The sequence below is a fragment of the Trichomycterus rosablanca genome, chromosome 7 (assembly GCF_030014385.1).
Source record: "Trichomycterus rosablanca isolate fTriRos1 chromosome 7, fTriRos1.hap1, whole genome shotgun sequence".
In the NCBI taxonomy this organism is placed as follows: Eukaryota; Metazoa; Chordata; class Actinopteri; order Siluriformes; family Trichomycteridae; genus Trichomycterus; species Trichomycterus rosablanca.
The window spans coordinates 5,281,184-5,302,409 of NC_085994.1; the positions used below are offsets into that span (position 1 = coordinate 5,281,184).

At 40.3% G+C, this 21,226-nt stretch overlaps 1 protein-coding gene and 1 non-coding gene across 6 annotated transcripts in view; both read left to right on the top strand.

Moving 5' to 3' along the window:
• The first annotated feature begins 3,660 nt into the window (after positions 1–3,660).
• Positions 3,661–21,226, top strand: part of mtmr3 (myotubularin related protein 3) — a 44,746-nt gene continuing 27,180 nt past the window's right edge. For all 5 annotated transcript variants that reach the window (XR_010013338.1, XR_010013339.1, XR_010013337.1 and 2 more), the window contains exons 1-3: positions 3,661–3,805; positions 17,040–17,118; positions 19,785–19,874. Coding sequence is in view for 2 of the 5 variants with exons in the window: in XM_062998880.1 (XP_062854950.1) it covers positions 17,116–17,118; positions 19,785–19,874 (93 nt within the window). In the remaining 3 variants the exon portion in view is untranslated. The remainder of the gene's footprint in view (positions 3,806–17,039; positions 17,119–19,784; positions 19,875–21,226) is intronic.
• Positions 12,626–12,698, top strand: trnat-agu (transfer RNA threonine (anticodon AGU)). The gene has a single exon. It is a non-coding gene; the product is annotated as a tRNA-Thr (tRNA).

The following is a 21,226-nucleotide window of genomic DNA, read 5'->3' on the forward strand; positions in this document are numbered from 1 at the left end:
AATACTTTGCCAACCCTCTATTTTGCCAGTAAAACAGCATTACATCTTCGCCTATAACATCATATTAGAATGGAATCTGGGACCATTCCACTTTATAGATCCAGATCACCAGGTTTTTAGGTCCTCTGTTGTGCACTTTCCTCTTCAGCTCCCCCCACAGGTTTTGTATAGGGGTTTAGATCAGAGGACTGAGATGACTGTTTCAGAAGCTGGACATATATTTTTGATCATTGTCCTGCTGGGAGATACAATCATGACACATAACACATTTTTAGTTTCTTGGCAGGCAGAATTTAATTTTAAAAACTGCTGTTGGGCACCTACATGAACACTGATTGTCTGTTGTTTATACAGGGTGAGGAGCCGGATAGGGACTCCTCATAACTGATGCAATTACGACCTTTGCTGGCTGATTGATGATGCCTGCACAGAGTTGAGGGATAATGCGATCACGGTGTGGCTCTCTGTGCACAAAGCTGATCTGTGTATGAACTCGCCTCGTGCATGTGAAAAGAAGCAGTCGTTACTGCATACATGTCGGTGTCAGTCTCGCTCTTCTCAATAAGGGTGGGGATCGTCATCAGTAGAGAGGAAGCATAATGCAATCGCGTAACTGGATACGCTAAAAGTCGGGGAAAAAAGGGAGAAAATGTACATATATAGAAAAAAAACATGGTGGGTGATTCTCAGCACTGCAGTGACACTGACATGGTGGTGGTGTGTTAGTGTGTGTTGTGCTGGTATGAGTGGATCAGACACAGCAGCACTGCTGGAGTTTTTAAATACCGTGTCCACTCTATTAGAAACTCCTACCTAATTGGTCCACCTTGTAGATGTAAAGGCAGTGATGATCGCTCATCTATTGCTGCTGTTTGAGTTGGTCATCTTCTAGACTTCATCAGTGGTTACAGGACGCTGCCATGACCAAACATTAAAAGTTCTGGCATAGTCAAACATTTTTGATTAAAATCTTACAGTGTGACCACTGCTACAAGGTTTGGATCAATAGGAGGACAGCAGAGGATTAGGGAAATCTCAAGAAACTTTCAAATATTCTCAAAAAATTTACATATTAACTTAATTAAACACATAAATGTGTACAAATATGAGGCCTTCTTAATTGAATTCACAGCTACAACAGATGTTAAAAAATGGAACATTTTCCTTCTTACCCCTTGTTCCCTCATTGGAATTTCTCTGAACTTCCCTCCCTCACCTATTATAACTTTATGCAAATGTGTTTTTGTGACTGATGACATGATGTTGTATTTGCATGTTTATTGTTAAAAAAAATTGATATTGCACATCAAATAAAGTCAGACAATATATTGTACAAATGATCTCATGGTCTGATAGGTAATGATATTTTAAGGCCACTGAATCACATTTTAAGATTATTCAGATGTGTGGGTAGGAGGATCTTGAAAGCTGCCACCCACTGCAATGTGATTGAGGCCAAATGCTTTCAAAATTGAGGGTGTGAAGCTCGACAGGATTTCAACCTCATGAGTAAGCAATAACTGTTAAATGAGTAGAAACTTCAGTAAATTTCTCATTTTATAACAAGTGAAGTTGATTTCAGACAAGTCTACTTCAAGAAATAATCAGGATTGACCCTAGCACATTTAGTGTCCTAGACCAGATACACCCATTACCCCAGCCTGGCCAGGAGATCACCACAACCGGTATATATGCCTCTAAATATGAAAAAGCTAAATACAAACAGTGCTTTTCATTCTCAAAGTTGAGACTCAAAATTCAGATCACCAAGACCTTGTATTTTTGGCATCAACCCTACCAGCTACACCAACTTGCTATTCCTGTTTTATGCATTTCTGCATATCATCATATTTACAGCACAAATGTTTTAACCAATAGTAGAATTGTGTCTCCTTGTAAATGCTGTTCTAGGCATGTGTGTATAATGTTTAAACCCAATACTGGCCCTGAATAGAAAGGCAAGAACTGTTTTACCATGCTATGTGGTGTGTATAAAACTCCAGAGTTGAAAAAGGCCCTGTTGACTTTGATTTGGTATTAAGATGACACAAGGAAAAGTGACCTTTAATACTAAGTTCGACCCAGAGGCTAAATGTGCCCAGTGAAAAAATTTAATTAGACTCTCTTTTTTCATATAATACATTTATATGTGGCCCACAATACTTATGGTACTTTAAACTAGTCAATATATGAGTTTATTACCTCCACATGTAACATATACATAGATAACTAGAGAACTGCTGTAGGTCAAAACTGCCAGACCTTAATTATGAGTTGAACCACATGCTATAAGCTGGTAAACATTTTATACTGAATTTTATAATCTACATTACACCTACGTTCTACCATAGTTGTTAAATAATATTATCTAAAATGTTTGATGAAATAAATTGCTGTTTTATGTTAAATGTTAAAGAAGGAAGTTAATAAGACATTTAAGATTTATTATTGCAGTGTTTATTGGAAGTTTTTTTTTTATATTGCAGTTTGTTACTTATGATTGTTCATCCTGTTGTCCTATTGCTTTAAAGCAAATACATTCAAAACTATAAATAATAATAGAACTATAAAAAATACAAAAATGGACAAAATATATATTTATTTTAAAATGTAAAAACGTGTAGAAAAATTAAAAAAATTTAAAGTTGAATTTGGAAAAAAAGAAACTTAAAAACTGAACATAATATTGCACAATATAATGCTATGAGAGTTGTGATTATTATGTACATTTTCAGCATTTAGCAGACACTTTTATCCAAAGCGACTTACAGTACTGTGACTGTCACAGCATCTCCAAAACTGCAGCTCTTGTGGGGTGTGTCCCGGGCTGCAGTGGTCAGTATCTATCAAAAGTGGTCCAAGTAAGGAACAGTGGTAAACCGGCGACAGGGTCATGGGTGGCCAGGGGTCACTGATGCACGTGGGGAGCGAATGCTGGCCCGTGTGGTCTGATCCAACAGACGAACTACTGTAGCTCAGATTGCTGAAGAAGTTCATGCTGGTTCTGATAGAAAGGTGTCAGAATACACAGGGCATCACAGTCTGTTGAGTATGTGGCTGCATAGCCGCAGACCAGTCAGGGTGCACATGCTGACCCCTGTCCACCGTTGAAAGCGCCAACAATGGGCATGTGAGCATCGGAACTGGACCACAGAGCAATATGTATATATATATATACTTAGTTTACATGTATATTTATACTATTTTTATAATTATATTTCTACTATAAATTTAGTATCATACCACACAATTCTAGATTAGTTACGAACGAAGATCTCAATCATTGTAGTTATACTGTAGTATCTTGTGTATATTACAAGGAAAATAAAAGTTACAGTAGTAAACTCGGCTGGGCAGTGATAACTCAGTGGTTAAGGTACTGGACTAGTAATCAGAAGGTTGCCAGTTCAATTCCCACCACCGCAAGGTTGCCACTGTTGGGCCCCTGAGCAAGGCCCTTAACCCTCAGTTGCTCAAAATTGTGTTCAGTCATAATTATAAGTCGCTTTGGATAAAAGCGTCTGCTAAATGCTGAACATGTAAATGTAAATGGTTTGTAATGAGCTACTCGGAGTGTTTACATTCCTTCCTCTCGGTCAGCGTTCGAGCTGCGCTGTGGCGTCACAGCTGACGTCACGCCCCGAGGCCGGCGGTGCTGGAGCGGAGACGCGGCGGCGGCGGGTCTGTAACGGTGGGACGGACCGAGCCTGCAGATGGAAGCCTGTCCGTTCATCAGCCGTTACTTGTTTTCCGCGGATCTCAGGAGGATGAATTGACGAGTTGTGCTCCGGAGCTTCAGCAGCAGGTCAGTGCGGTGGTTGGTGTAGTTGAGCTCGCTGCGTGTTTGCGGCCTGTGTGCTGCTGTAAACAGCCTCCTAACAACAACACAAACACGGGGCTCTCCTCCGGCTAGCGCTGCTACATGCTAAAGGCTAACTGCTATCGGCCTGTGCTGCTGGGGCTATCCTTACATTCAAACAGTCGTGCACTGACTGTTCGGAATTACTGCCTTAAATATTATATAACATAAATATTTCATCACTGACTGCAGCATGTTATGGTTTTACGTGGACTTGAAATAATTTAGCAAGCTTGCTAACTAGTACGCTTGCTAGCTCTGTTATGCTAGCTACGCCATACAAAGTTAATTCTAAACTAAGTGCATGACTACAAGTAACAGGTTTAAGGTTTACTAATTAATAAATGTGGTTTATTGATCGGAATATTGAATTGTTTTGATCAGTTTTCTTTTTGATTTGCATAAGAGTTCGCATTTGTTGCTCGAGTAAAATCTGCTTGGTTTATATTCCACTTTTAAAGCAACTGCCAGCTTAAATGTTGGTCCGTATAAAGAAAAATAACCCTAACAATAAATAAATAAATGTATAATAAGCGTAAATGCATTTAGTAAAGTAAATAACACAGAAAATGCCAAAAGACACAAAATCACTGGTGACATGACAGAATGTTGCTGTTGCTTAAAATCAAGTCAGAATAAATTGTAATATAAATGACAACTGTCTAAAATAGAAAGTTATCCTGTAGTAAAAGCAGTAAGATCGACTATATATATGAAATTCTAGACAGTAAGTCTGTTTAAAAAGATGCTTTGCAATGATCATAGTGTGCTAGCAAGCTAACTGAAAGCCCGCTGTCAATAAAGCTCAGTGGTGTTAAGAAACATTTGATTGTTGGGATCAACTATACATTAAATTCTAGTACTACACTCCCTAATCTACAATGTATGCCTATAGGTTTGTGAACACCTGACCATGGACATCCCATTCTAAAACTATGGGCATTACCCTTATATCAGAGGGGGGCAATTACATTTTCAAGGGGCCACATGAGAAACTGGGACTGTTGTGGAGGGCCGGACCAATAGGCTGAACTTAATTCTGCTCAATATTAGTTGTATCTCTTTATAAAAGGCAGTAAATTGTTCAGTTCTGATCATCTGTTACTGTTAAGAGTTTGTTTATTGTTTATTAGGATTTTAACGTCATGTTTTACACTTTGGTTACATTAATGACAGGAACTGTAGTTACTCATTACACAAGATTCATCAGTTCACATTCACAAGGTTATATCGAACGCAGTCATGGACGATTTTGTATCTCCAATCACATCTTTTGACTGTGGGAGGAAACCCACGCAGACACGGGGAGAACATGCAAACTCCACACAGAAAGGACCTGGACCGCCCCACCTGGGGATCGAACCCAGGACCTTCTTGCTGTGAGGCGACAGTGCTACCCACTTAGCCACCGAGCCGCTCTAACATACAATGTATTGGACACCTGACCATGAGCTGATTGGATTAGGGCTGCAACTATCGATTATTTTTGTAATCGAGTATTCTTTCGATTATTCCAGCGATTAATCAAGTAATCGGATAAGAAATACTTTTGCTTTAATAAAGAGCAAAAATAAATACATATAAGATTAAATAAGACGCGTCTCTTAAAACAAAGTGCACATTTTAATTCCTTGCATACAGGACAGTTTAAAGAGAACACTTTTGAAATGCAAAAACAAATACATCAAAACTAAATCAAATTACCTTTAAAATGTATACAGACAACCTGAAACTAAGGCATAAATAATAATAAACAATAATACATGAACATTGCCTTGAATTTGTGCAACTTTCAGAACTGAAAGTTTCAGCTACAGCTCACACATACCATAAAGCTTTAATATTTTGTTGGGAGGTTTTGTGGTATTTGTAGGAGGAACTCGGGTCCTTCTTGCTGTGAGGCGACAGTGCTACCCACTTAGCCACCGTGCCGCCCTAACATACAATGTATGCCTATAAGTTTGTGAACACCTGACCATGAGCTAATATGAGCTAATCCCAATCTAAAACTTAGGCATTATTCCCTGCCCTTTCACCAGTGTTTATATCAGAGGGGGGCAATTACATTTTCAAGGGGCCACATGAGAAACTGGAGCCGGACCAATAGGCTGAACTTAATTCTGCTCGATATTAGTTGTATCTCTTTATAAAAGGCAGTAAATTGTACAGTTCTAATCAGCTGTTACTGTTAAGAGTAAATGTTACAGTCAGGCAGTGAAAATGAGAAGCAGGCACAGTAAAAAAAATAATCTACATTATTTCATTATTTTATTAACTTTCACGAAAACAGATGTGAATAAAATGCAGGTTTTAAAATGAACTTTACACATAGTGCTATTACTATTTAGTTTGAAGTCTATTGACCTCATTTGCTGTTTTTTAGTCCTTTGTTATTGTAGGATATTCTTTTTGGAAATCACAAAGCTGATCTTGACTGCTCCAGTACTGGATGTGTAAAACTTAAAGTCCTTGTTGCTTTTGTAGTTTAGCTAGCAAAGCTTCAGATGTGAGCGCTCTGCATCATTCAAGTTCTTGTATTTTTTGTGTTTAGTACCGTTTAGTATGATGATTTAAACCCTAGATTTAAACTGTGATCGTTAAACATCTGACTTCAGTAAATAAATACTTAGAAGTTTATGTCTTGTTAAAAACTCTACTGTCTCTATCAGTCACGCTCAGTTCTGTTTGCCAAAATGTTACGGTGAAGCTGGATACACTCACACACATAGCGGTCCCTTTGAAATAAAATCCTGTTGTATTCCATGTGTGATGTACATTTATTTATGTCAGATTTTTATTTGCCACTGACCTCATACGGGCCGGTTGGGGATGGCCATAGGGCTGAATGTGGCCCGCCGGCGGTACAATGCCCAGGTGTGGTCTAAATAAACCTTCACTTTTCTGCAAATGCTTTAAACATGATTATACAATGTGTCTCGGGGACTTTGGGCCTATTGAGGTACCGATGCTGGACAGAAAGGTCTCACAATCAACACTGTTATTCATTCAGTGGGGTTGAAGTCAGAGTTCATTGAACTTTCTTCACACCGAACTCCACCAAAGTTGGCAATTTTAATTATTTGATACAGTATATATTAACTTTACACACTTGCAAGCAACAAGTCTACAAAACCTGAATTTAATAATTGACGGGTGTCCAGTCATTTGGCTATACAGTGTAACTGCCTAGTTAGCTCATCGGAAGATCAAAGTGCAAGACAAAGAGCAAACACTGACCTGTATAAACAGGGTGGGGTGTTTAACACTGATGTATTTACATCTCTATGTTTTCATCTTTATGATGGATCCCAATTAGACCAATATGTAGCACTTCATAATGTGCTGCACCTTGGTTATTGCGTAGTGGCTCGTTGTTTTTGACTTGCATGGTGTCCCTGCCTTGGCAGCCCCTGCACGCAGTGCACGGCCAGTATCTTTTGTTTCCACCCACTCTTTGACCTTATTCCAAGGTTTTGTGGCGCCTTTTGGTCGCCGTGGATTTACCACCCTGGACGGGCAAGCTGCCTCCAGAGGTGACTTGATAGCACTTTTTTTACCAGAGCCCTACAGCTGAATCCACACTGGATCGGGACTGTGTCAGTGATGGAGTGGCTACTCTGCATCTTTTAATTTCCTCCCAGTGTATAATAAACCCTTCTCTATTTTTTTAGTTATTGCACTTGGTGGACTGAGTAGCTAGTGTTGTGGCAACTCAGTTTCCACCCTTATTATTGTATCATTTTTTATTCTGTGGTGTGTGGTCGATGTCCGTATAGAGCAAGCGCAAAGCCACCTGAGTTTCCGATATACACAGGGCAGCACATTGATGCCAGAGAAGCTATGGCGTCTGGTACGTACCAACAGAAGGGCTACTATGCCACAAATTTTAATACTGTTGATGAGATGAATGTGTCACAGTGCTTAGTGCATCAAACCCTTCTGTGTATGCACTGTGTAGTCACAGGCCAGTCAAAGTCCCATCCTAACTCCTGTCCACTGTCAAAAGCATCTACAGTAGGAACGCAGGCATTGGAACTAGACATAGAAGCAATTTGAAATAAGTTGACTGGTCCGATAAATCCTGCATTTTGTAAGATCATGAGGAGGTGCTGGTAATGTCCTGGTACCAGAGACCACAGGACTCCTTTAGATGCCTTTTGCAGTCCATGTCTTGGCGGGTCAAAGTTGTTTGAACTGCATTTGAGGCGGGTGGTCCTAATGTTTTGGCATATCAATTAGGGCTGGGCGATATGGCTAAAAAAGTCATATCTCGATATGCTTTTGAGAAGTGGCGATATACGATACGATATAATGTAAACTTAAAGTACAATGGCAGGCCACCGCCCGTATTTTAGCTTATATTGTTTATAAGTTCTCTTAAAAACACAAAACATTGTAGTTCTGATCAATTCTGACTAATTACAGTGTTTATATTTTGTATTATTACAGGCTGTATTTGTATTTATATTGACAACATTTATATTAAACAAACCAGCAGAATCTCACAATCACATTTATACTGTCCATTTACTTCAAATTAATGCGCATCGAAAAAATCCCTAAAAAGTTTAATATTTGATAATGCTTTGCTATCATTGCAAAATGAAAGCGCACGGTAAACAACAGCACCGCAACCCAGATCAACCACACAGCAGTATAAAATCATAACCGCAGCTTACCTTGGAGGCCATGTTGTATATTTCCAGAATATTTCCAGAATATAAAAATCCATATTTAACTGTGTTTATCCACCGAACTAATGAAAACCGTCTTAGATCATTGAACCTAATTTATTCTCTCAGCTGTCGCGGTTGAAAGCTGAAACTGGTCATTCGTTCACTTATCTGTCAATTATACAACAACCAATGAAGAGAGAGATTCCACCCAAAATTTAAATTCGGAAGCTCTGATTGGTTTATACATCTGAATCTCTTGAACCAGAGTTGTTTTCGACAAAGTGAACAAAACAAATGAATCTTTAACATAGATGAGAGCACAGTTTTCTGATCTGACTCGATTCCAATGAATAATTCGTCTGAAAAGAGTCGTTTCTGACTCATTGACTCAGTGATTCAGTTTCCATGCTCATACGCAAAGTTGTGTAAAAAGTATAATCGAATATATCGATATTTACGATATACCGCCCAGCCCTAATATCAATGTATATCCACCTGGTATGCTTATTCGATAGAAAATGCTAATTAGTTGGATACTTGTGATAAATAATCACAATTATCATTATGGACATAAACCTGCAGCCCTGTGTTTTAATTCTAGTTAATTCAGGAAACTTGTGAAACATCTAGTGTCTCTATCATTATGGTGTTTACTGAAGAATGAACAGAAAAGTGAAGAATAGACAGAGCGAGAACATTGATTCTTCTATGCAGCCACACTAAGAGTCTCTGACCTCCATTTAAATGAAGAATTAGAATAAAAGTGCCCATTTTTTACACAGCACAGAGAGACAGTGTGTTTCATCAGTGTCTGACAGTGAAAAGGCCTTTCGTTTTCTACTCGTGACACTACATGAGTTTAGGTTCCAGGATGGTCACTGCTTTATTTTTTTGCTACAGTAGGCATCACTGGGCATCTGTGAGTCTGCTGTATTAAGAAGAAGCAGTAGGCAGTCATTGCCCGTGGTAAATATTAGCATGCATGCATGTTATAGATACGTCTTATCAGTCAGTCCAGACATGTTCTGAGATCAGTTGGCAGGTTTTCTTGTGTTTGGGCACATACCATATAATACTCCGGAGGCACACAAGGTCAGAACAGCCCTGTGGCTGAATAAGTTTCCTTCTTAAGACATAACATTTGCTTTACTTTTTTACTGATATGCTTAGTGTTGACTGCGAGTACTGTCAACATTTTATAACCACGTGGCTTTCTCATGGCTTTTGAGCAGATATAGCCTTGGCACAGTAGTTGCTCAATAAGCATAATGGTTGAGTAGGGATGTAACGATGCACCACAAGACAGTTAAAAATCGGTGCACATGTGCCACGATTCGAATCGGTTATTCATTTAAGATGAATCGATATTCACTTTAAACAGCAGAGGGCGTCGCCTGGTTGACGTCACTACACGGAGTTGCCAGGTAGGGGATTTTCCAGCCAAATTTATTCATGTCAGAATACTTTCTTTATTTGTATTATTCATTTTTTTATATAATGTTGGATTTGTTTTAAAATTTTATTTGTTTTTGTACACAATAAGCATTATTTGGCACAGTTTGTACCTACCTCAGAAATAAAAGGGCATTCATTATTTAGATAAATAAAAGATAAGCACAAATACAGTATTTTTTTAATTATTTTTTTTAAAGAGAAATAATAAAAGGAAACTTTGTCATAATTTGTCTTCGATTTCATTTTGTTTAAAAAAATTGGGAAAAAATCGTATCGTAAACCCAGTATCGTGAATTGTATCGCATCGTGGGTAGAGTGTATCGTCACATCCCTATGGTTGAGAAAAATACATAGTTAAAATTCATGTGGCATCAATTCCACTTTATAATTTTAAATAAACTTTAAAATGCTGTTTTTTCTAATGCACATTCAGTTAAAAGAAATAAATGATTTTCGCTCGGCGACTGGTCGGCGCTAGATTTCCCAGCTTGGGAGCAACTCGGCGTTCATTCGGCAACCGAAGCAAGTTTTCTAGCATATCAGATATCTGGATCTGAGTTGCCCGACTGACAATGAGTGCTGTGTCGAACAGCCAATGAGAACGCAAGATAAGGTGTGAGGGGAAATGCAGGGGAGGAGTTGTAAAAAGGTGGGACGGGGGCATAATATAGTTTATATCAGAAAAAATCGGCACACATACAAGTTTTACATCCTTACGTCCTGATCGTTCTCTACAAAACACCAACGCTGCATTGCAAAAAAATATTTATTAACCTCCAGCTCACCATAGAACAATCCAAGCTGCTCGCGTAGCCAAATCCACTCAGATTTATTTATTTATCCTCTTTGATTTTACGCTGCACATCAGCGCACAAACTTTGATCGCTCGCTACTTGTTGAAATACACACCGACTTGAAAGGCTCCCGATTACAAGAGATCCAGTTCGTGTAGTGTGAACTGTACAGCGACCTGACGACTTGGAAAGTCGTGTAGTGTGAACTTGGCATTAGGGCTTAAACCAGTGACCTTCTAATCCATAGTCCAGTATCTTAATCTGTGAGCTGCCCATTTTTAATTATGATGGGTAATTATAACTACAATATTAAAGCAACTGTTTTTAATTATTTTTTACTCAAGCAGTGTAAGCAGACTTGATGTCTAATGTTAGCCAACCAGTATTAGTTAATTATATGAAAATCTTAACCCCTTTCTCCCATTTCTGATGTCAGAGCCCAGAGTTTGCATGTACAGTAACACTGTGCTGATTTTCTGCAGGCATGAAATTAAACGCATGTACAAAATGCAAAGCTGAAATGGCTTTGTGCTAAATGACCGATTGTGACTTATGTTAAAAATTATATTCTGTGTTGCGTCTCTTAACATCTTGTATCTTTAAAAGCCTGGCACAGTTTTTATGCCGGATGCCCTTCCTGATGCAACCCTCCTATTTCTATCCGGGTTTGGGACTGGCACTGAGAGAGCCTGACAAATGTTCCTATCAATGGCTAGGATCCCAATGGTTATATGTTATATATGACCTGACAATGAGTACATTTTAGGGCCTAACCCTAACCCTGTGAACAACAGCCAATCATTGTTCAAGCAGCCGCCCAGCCCAGCCGGGGTGGCAGAGCTGAGTTTCGATACGATGTATATGAAAACCTAGCGTATTTTACCACTGCGCCACCTGAGCGCCAAGTCTGTAGCATCTTTTCTTCTGAGAAGGCTTCTAACAGGACTGTGAAGTATGTCTGTAGGAATTTGTGCCCAATCAAAAGCATTTGTATGGCTGGTCACTGATGTTGGTCAAGAAAGCCTCAGTTGATGTTCCAGTTCATTCCGAAGTTGTTGATTGCGACTGAGGTCAGGGCTCTGTGCCGGCCACTGGAGTTTCTTTAAACCAAGCTGTTTTACATGTATTTATTGATTTTGCTTTGTCCCTAGGGGCACAGACATGCTGGAACAGGAAAGGGCCTTCCATAATGTTGCTGTAAATGTGGAAGCATAGATTTTCTCTAAATAATTCCTATTATAATTATATATTTGATTGATTACGCTTGTGGCTAAAACACATGAATTCAAAATTTAAAAGTGGTGTCCCAATATTTTTGTCCATATATTAGAGTCCAAACATTCCGATAAAGTCTTTATTTTTAATGTTGTACCTCGAATCTTGTACGTGTTAGAAACACATGTGGAGAGGTTGTAATGAAAACACATTCCTCTAACAGACTGTGTTTAGACTACGCGAACTGAACTTTCTCTCTTCTCATTAATGACGGGAGGTTCGGTGCAAATGTTAATCAGATATTTTTATAAGAGACAAAACTTAAACACATTAGCGTGGTCACTTCAAACGCTCACATTTAAATTTGCATTAAACCGAGCACTTCAGATAAAAGCCCACACACATTCACTTTCATCAGCTCTGTCCACACACCACTGTTGATCAAGAAGCACAGGAAGTGGTGACTGCGATACAGCAGAAGGGATTAGGATAGACCGGCAGAGTCCGAGTTCGAGGTTACAGTTCTGTGGAGTGACGAATCAAAATCGGAACTGTTTGGCCTCATGGATCAGCGGTTTGGGTTCACAGAAATACCAAGGTGTTTCTTGAGAAGGAATGTTACACAGGGCAGTGTAGCCTAGTGGTTAAGGTATTGGACTAGTAATCCAGAGGTTGCTGGTTCAAGCCCCACCACTGCCAGGTTGCCACTGTTGGGCCCTTGAGCAAGGCCCTTAACCCTCAATTGCTTAGAGAATATACTGTCACGGTACTGTAAGTCGCTTTGAATAAAAGCGTCTGCTAAATACTGAAAATGTAAATGAATGTTTTGCCTTCTGTAGTGAACTTGAACCTTGGTAATAGTTGGACTTTTCAGCAAGATGATGGAAACTGCAATGAAAGCTAAGCTAAGCCCTAATTAAGAAGTTTTGAATGTACCTTTGAAACCCCTGCGCTCCCTTTAAAATGAATGTCAATACCTGAGTAAATTAACCAATTAAGTGAGTTAATTAACCAGTTAATCAAATTAATCAATATCTTGGTTAGATAAAACATATCCAGCCTTAATTGCTGTCAGCCCTGTTGAATTTAAACATCACTTTAATTTATTGTACCATTTCAGCACGTCTGTTCATGTGAACTAGGCTGAAAGGTCTTGTGTTGTGTAATTTATTAAGAAATGACGAGATTTTTTTAAAAGCTGGGATTTCAAATACATCGTATCAAATCTCAGCTCTGCCATCTGGCCACATGAACAACGATTGGCTGTTGTTCAGGGTGTGATGAGCCGGACCAGGGTTCCTCATAACTGGTGCAATTACGACCTCTTCTGGCGGATTGATGGCGCCTGCACAGAGTTGGGGAATAATGCTGATCAGGGTGTGGTTCTCTGTGCACAAGGAGGATCCGCATAGGAACTCACCTCATGTGGGTAAAAAGATGCAGTCGGTACTGAACATGTGTCGGAGGGGGCATGTGTCAGTTGCAAAGCTCCTCAGTCAGCGGTGGAGGGTTGTATCGGTTGCAGTCAGGATAATTGGATATGACTAGATTAGGGGAAAAAATTGGGCAGCCATTGGATTTGAGACTCCACCAAATCACAGTAAGAGCCATTAGCTTCAAGGGGGAAAAAACTTGATCTATATTTTCTCGGCTGCTCCCGTTAGGGGTCGCTGGTGGATCGTGATCCGCATTATTGATTCGGCGCAGTTTTTACACCGGATGCCCTTCCTGACACGACCCTCCCTATTTATCTGGACTTGGGACCGGCACTACAATGCACTGGTTTATGCATCCTAGCGGCTCGATACCTATAGGACAATTCAGTGTCTCCAATTAGCCTGGCTGCATGGACTGTGGGAGGAAACCGGAGCACCCGGAGTAAACCCACGCAGACACGGGGAGAACATGCAAACTCCACACAGAAAGGACTCGGACCACCCAACCTGGGGATCGAAGCCAGGACATTCTTGCTGTGAGGCAACAGTGCTACCCACTTAGCCACCGTGGCGCCCGGGGAAAATGTTGAATATTTCTAGACACGTGTGGCAAACCAAATAGGATTGGTTGTCTTAAAAACCTTTGGGCAGGGCCGCTCAGGTGGCGCAGCGGCCTGCAACCAGGGCTGGATTCTGAGAAGCGTGGTATCGAATCCAGCCTTGCTTTACCGGTTCGAAGCTGAGTGGCTATATGAGCAACGATTGGCCGGTTGCTCATATGGGGGGTGGGACAAAGAACCGGATGTGGGTCTCTCTCTGTCAGAATGCGATTGCGTTCTCTGCTGGCTGATTGCAGGCGCTTACACAGAGATGGGAGAGGGTGCCCTTAGGGTGTGTCTCTCCGCATGCAACGCTAGGTGGCGCCAAATTTGTCAATGTGTGGGTGGCAAAGATGCATCTGGCTGCTGCTCGTGTTTCGGAGGGGATACGGGTTAGCTTCAATCACCTCCGTCAGGGCAGGGTTCGGCATAGACAGAGAGGAAGCACGATGCTAATTGAACAATTGGATGCGCTAAAAGGGGAGAAAAAGGGGTAAAAATTATTTAAAAAAAATAAAATAAAATAAAATAAAAAACCTTTGGGCAAAAAATGGCATTAATGAAAGGGTTTTAAGTCAAAGGCAGCAAACACTTTGAGATCATTTTAGTTTACTGATCGTCAGAAGTGAAACATTTTGAAAGGTCCTGTTACATCTGGCACAGAATTAACACAGCACTCCACAATAAGAACAGTGTGTGTTGCTTTAGGGCCTGGAGAACTGTGAATTCTTCTTTCTATTAGAAAACCCTAGGACAGAATGTAAGGTTATCAGTACATGTTACAAAACTTTGGTGTTGTGAAACAAGACAACAAGTCTACCTCTGTCGAATAGCTCAAAAGCAGGTTCTGCATTGGCCTAGTCAAGGTCCTGACTTGAACCCAATTCAGATGCTGTGGCAGGTCATGCAGTTCAAGCTCAAGTATTTCTGTGTGACTCACTCAGTACAAATCTGCAAATTCTGGACTAAAAATTCCTCCACATTTATGTGAAGATGCCCAGTTATGTAAAGTGAATCGTTGGATCATTTTCACTCAGGGTTAGTTTATGTAGAATAACTTTTCTTTAATAAATGAAATTGGTTGTCTTTAATTATATCGAATGAAGTATGAAGAGAGAAATCAAATACAGTGGTTACTGGAAACTCAACGTCAACTGGTTCTTGGACTGGCGTTGAGTTTAAAAGGTGTTGAGTTTCAAGGTATTTTTTCCCCATAAGGATGTTTGGGAATCCTGTTAATGTGTTCCATGGTCCCGTGGACGTGCATATATTTTAGACTAATGTAAAATAATGGGGTTGTTTTTGACACTTATACACTGAAAATAACACAAATATAATAAAAAAAAAAAAAACACTGAAATAAAAAGCTGATTCTGCCGCTCAGGTGGCGCAGCGGTAAAAACACACGTTGGAACCAGAGCTGGGGTCTCGAATACATCGTATCAAATCTCAGCTCTGCCCGCCGGCTAAGGATGAGCGGCCACATGAACAACGATTGGCCTGTTGTTCAGATATGGGCGGGACTAAGCCTCATGACTGGTGCAATTACGACCTCTGCTGGCTGATTGATGGCGCCTGCACAGAGATGAGGAAAGAGTGCTCCTAGGGTGTGTCTCTCCATACACAACTCTGAGCTGCACTTCACTCGTCAAAGTGTAGGTGACAAGATGCATACGGCTGCTGCCCACATGTCGGAGGGGGCGTGGGTTAGCTTCGTTCTCCTTAATCATAGCAGGGTTCGGCATTGGTGGAGAGGAAGCATTCGTCATGTCAATCGGGCAAATGGACGCGCTAAAAAGGGGAGAAAATGCATATAATTCTTACAATTTCTCAGAACCTTGAGCTGTAACACAAGTTTAAAAGTGAAACAGCTCAAGCCGAGCGCTGAACAAAGCGACTGTTCATTGTTAATTTGAAATTAAATAAATAAATTTTTTTTAAAACAAACTGAACACTTTGACTTTAAGGGAACAAATTTCTTGAGGAAGGGCGTCGAGTTTCAAAGATTTTGAGTTTAGGGGACGTTGAGCTACAAGGTTCCACTGTAGTATGTTTTGACCTCCATGTAAAAATACGATGCGTCTAATAACCACAGAGATAAAATAACTTAATTATTAAAAGCAGCCTTAACTATGCTGTCCGGATGGGTTACAGCCCCTTTGCCACCGCAACAACTACTCCCACAGTCTGGTTTAGGCCCTGGAAGAATACTGCCCCATGCTGAGACACTCTGTAAGAATTTGCCACTGTCTGGTGTAAATGTGACGCCTGCAACTTCACACGTGTTGGAACTTTAAACGTGTTACCCTGCTGCCCTCCTCTAATGAAACAGTGTCGAGCAGCGGGCAAATGTTGCCTAGTGCACAGGGAAATGAGGTATATCCAAATTGGGACAATGCAAAAAAGGGGGGCAATAAAGAATGGTCTATCTTTTGTCCACAGGCCGAATATAAAAGTCAAACAAGCTTTTAAAACAAGTCTCTTAATTACAATGTACTGAATGTAACAGACATTCTTTTGGGTTTTGGGCAATGGTCAACATTAAGGTAATCAAATAGAAAAATGGTTGGATAAATGCTTCTGGTCGGATAAATGGATCTGTGAAATGCTATAAATGTAAATGCAACTTAATGTTGAATGGTTATCAGCTGTCACCATGATTGTTTTAAACAGATAAAGTTTATTTTGTATCTTTACTGAAGAAGTTAGTGTCTGATTAGTGCTGGTCTCAAGCCTGGATTAAAAAGGAAGGTTGTATCAGGAAGGGCATCCAGCAAAAGAAAGTCCTGTATACAGACCAGATCCACTCTGATGATTCCTAAATACTGGAGAAATTAAATGGTTTCTAATTAAATTAATAAAAGTTTCAGGTTGTAACAGTTACGAACTAAACACTTTAATTATACTTTATGCAGTTTGTATATGTATTCATGTATTAATACATGTTTTATTTCTGCCTCAAGCTGTTACTAACATGTTGTTTTTCCTCTGTTCTGTCATCACAGCTTTAACCAAGTAGAGGGAGAGAAACAGTTCAACCAGAAGCTGACGGCAGTGGCCCGCGCTCCTTCGTCCAGGGCCATGGTAACGTACTGAATAAATCTGTCCACACCTGGTTTATGGTACACCACAACTGCTATTAAAGCTGCCTAAAATGTTTTTACTAGTCAGTTGATAGACTGATAGTTTGGAAATATGGTAAATGTGTGTTTGTCGTATAAACATTTAGAAATTATGCTGCACGCACTTAACTGCCTCGATGTTAATTGTTAAAGTTGCTCTTATGCTTTAACAGTAGCTTCATTGTACTGATGTCTATGAGACAAATGCCTTTGATCTAAATTGAATGACGTCTTGGATTACTATTGTGTGTAGGGTGGTAAAACATTACAAGATTTACGATGGATTGACTGACTTTGTTGGATCCTTTCCCCACTTTGATTTGTCAAGTTCCCTTAACTTTGTCCACCTGATGCATCTATTTAATCATCTGATGGCTTCTGAAGTTTGGTCCCATAAACCAGCCATCACATTATTTTATATAACTTATCCCAGACATCACTTATTTAATAGAAAGAAATTTTGCTATTATATTCAATTAAATCCTTTACATTTAAGAAGAATTGGGATGCAGACCATAAGTTGGCCCTGTTGCCCTGCATCAGAGCCTGACCATACTGATGCTCTTGTGGCACAATGTAGGTGTATTCTTCTAAAAATCCAGTGGTTAGGGCTCTAAAATTTTGTGGACAGGCTCTCCAAAATAATAAAGAGCGCTTTCCTAACCGAAAGTCTTCTTGTTGTTGTTCTTCTTCTTATTAGATCTTCAACATACCAGACTTGGCACAGTTTTAACGCTGTATGCCCGTCCAGACTGATTAGAGCACCTCCTAATGGCTGGGCTGTTTCAGCCATCCCTTCCCTCTGGACGTTAGCCAGTCATGTCCATGCAGACACCTGACTGCTGACGTTCGATCCCCAGATCCCTGGATCTCAGCGGTAGTGGGGTGGTGTACTTTTCTGCTTTGCCACCCCAGAGCCTAGATTTCTACCTTCTACCTTCAAAATTTAACATGCATAACTCCTAATTGAAATGGCATGTTTTTGTGATTCTAATGCATACCAGTTCTGTCGTTCATGACTTTCCTGTTCATGTTAGAGCTGCAGCATTAAGATGGTCCCTCTTATGTGTGTAAGATTTGTAGTTCCTCTCAGTCCAAGTCAAGCGTCAGCCCCACTAACCATACATCAGGTTTTTATAGTCAGTTACCACAGCAGTTTAGGAGCATGTTTGGACTAGGAGGCGAAACTGAAGGCCTCTTATAAAATTCTTAGATGATTTGACCACAGAAAGCCAGTTTGGAATCACATGGTTTACAGCAAAAATGAAGGGAATGTCTCATACACATAAGATCTACTCAAGCAGCTTATGGCTTTAAAAAGCTTTTTATGCAGGAGTACTTATCAGAACTGAAACCTTACTCAGTCATTCTTATTATTTAAATTATTAATTTAGACACATTAAGACCTTTTATTATATACAAAACACATGAATCTAGGCTAGATTGCATGTACTTTAAGTATTTAAACATTATAGTGTAGTAGTTGTCAGATGTTACAAACTGATTATGGATCTGACTATCAAAATAAATGCAAAATAATCTCATGGAAAGGTTATTTGGCAGCGAATTATCAGAGGACATTTTACCCAGGGGCTTGTGTAGATTCGGCATCCCATGCAAAAACCCACTTGTCCTACAGGTTGTGGTAAATTATTTTTAGCAAGTCGGTCTCATTTTTTATTTAACTTGGAAATAATTCTTATGTTAATGGAGGGTTTTTTAAACCTTGGGTCGACTCGCAACCCTTCTAACTAAAGACCGTAAGCACAGAGTAAACTTTCGGATGCCCATATGTAGATGCTTTACATTATATCTTGTAAACCTCAGTGGCACCAGATTGCCACCAATTTCATTAATTAAATATGTTTCATTTTGTGTTTTGTTTTAATGCAATGTTTATGTTGCTTGAGTCGTGGTTCGTTCATGGGTTCGTTCGTGGGTCGTTCTCTTCACTGGCTTTCTGTAGCCGCACACATTCAGTTTAAAACACTGATGCTCGCCTACAGAGCCAAAAATGGACCAGCACCAAGCTACCTTGGAGAACTCATCACACCCCGCTCTGTACCACGCAACCTCCGAACCACTAGTCTCGCTCGTCTTGATCCTCCACCCAGAACTCGAGGAAGACAAGCATCAAGGTTCTTCTCTGTACCAGCACCAGTTTAAGTGGTTAAACGAACTTTCCCTGTCTGTCTCTTGTCTTCAACAGACGATTAAAAACCCACCTCTTTACTAAGCACTTAAGCTGACTTGTACGTTCTAATTTGTATCCTTGGACTGTGTCTACTTAAACTAGAGTAGGTAATGTTTATTATGGAGGCACTAGGTCTGCCGAAAATGTAAATCCCTGCTCTAATGAATAATGCTGTCTTTGTTTAACTCGCCCAAGCCAAAGGAAATCTGACCTTTTAGTACATGAGTGTTTTGATTAGGTTGTGAATTGGAACAATTGTATTCCAGTTTATTGAACCAGACAAACCTGAATGGACAAAGATCACTACAGTGACGTGACTGGGTGTAATATAAAGAGTTTGTAGGCTTCCATTGTCTGGCATGACATTAAACCTGTTCACTGTTCTTACCATTGAGTGCTTGTGGTTTTGTCTGAAGCCTGTGCTTGTCTGGCAGGAGGAGGAGGAAATGCAAAGTCTGGAGTGTATCCAGGCCAATCAGATCTTTCCGAGGAAACCCCCTGTTCTGGATGAGGACAATCTACAGGTTAGATCTCGTTTGCTTATAATGTAATGTATAATGTAATACATGTACAATAAAACGTTTGACCAACTAATTGTATTTTGTTATGATTAACACATTTGATGCCTGCAGCACATTTCAAAGAAGTTGGGACACAAGCATGTTTGTGTCACTAGATTTTTATTTTTGTGAGTAAATAAAGGTTCAAAAGAACGAACAAATCACTTCTTTTTTTTCTATTTATTTAAGCATTTTCTCCCCTTTCCTCCCGATTTATTGTAGTCAATCTGTCTTCCGCTGCTGGGGATCCCTGATTGCATTCGTGAAGGGTATATTGCTGCTCATGCCTCCTCCGACCTGTGCGCAGTCCTAGCAGACCCCTTTTTTTCGCCCATGCTTTTTGCACAGGCGCCTCTATCTGCTAACCAGGGTCCTTACACAGCGTTTGAAGACCCCTCCCACTTAGACCGGTCATCCCGCCTTATGCCAAGTACACACAACTTTCCAAATCATCAGGTCACTTTACAGTTAACCCCACTACACAACTGGATCTCTTGTAATCGGGAGTCTTTCAAGTCAGTGTGGCTTTCATAGTACACGACTGATCGGCGATAGGGGGTTTCACACTACACCATCTATCACCAAATGTAATCGCAGACGAGCTTCTCTGGTCTCCCAAACTACGTTTTGTCACGAAAACAAACGCGAGAAGTGACGAGGGGTTTAATGATACCACGTCCAAACATGCACGTCAGTAAGTAGCGAGCGATCAAAATTTGTGTGCTGATGTGCAGCTGTAAAATCAAGGAGAAAAAAATAAATGAATCCGAGTGGATTTGGCTATGTGGCCAGAAGGGATTGTGTGTTGTATAATGAGTTGGAGGTTAAGAAATATTTTTTGCAATGCAGCGTTGGTGTTTTGTAGAGAAGGATGAGGTCAGAAGTACTGTAAAACTTGAGTGTGTCCCTGTCTCACCTTTTTACAACTCTTCCCCTGTGTTTCCCCTCACCCTGTATCTTGCGTTCTCATTGGCTGTTCGACACAGCACTCATTGCCAGTCAGCCGACTCATATCCAGATATTTGACAAGCTAGATAATTATCTTCAGTCGCCGAGCAATCGGCGAGCCACTTGGATCGAGTTGTTGCCGGCATAGCGATTGAGAGTCGAGTTTGGACCGCTGAGTGAACGCCGAGTTGCTCCCGAGCCGCCAAATCTAGCGCCGACCAGTCGCCGAGCAAAAATCAGGGCAAAAATCGTGTACTGTGAACTAAGCATTAGCAGACATGGTAGCCAGCTACCAATTGTGCCCACTAGATGCGCCATCACAGTTTTTTTTTTTTTTTTTTTTTTTGGCAACTGTAGCTTCTTAAGTA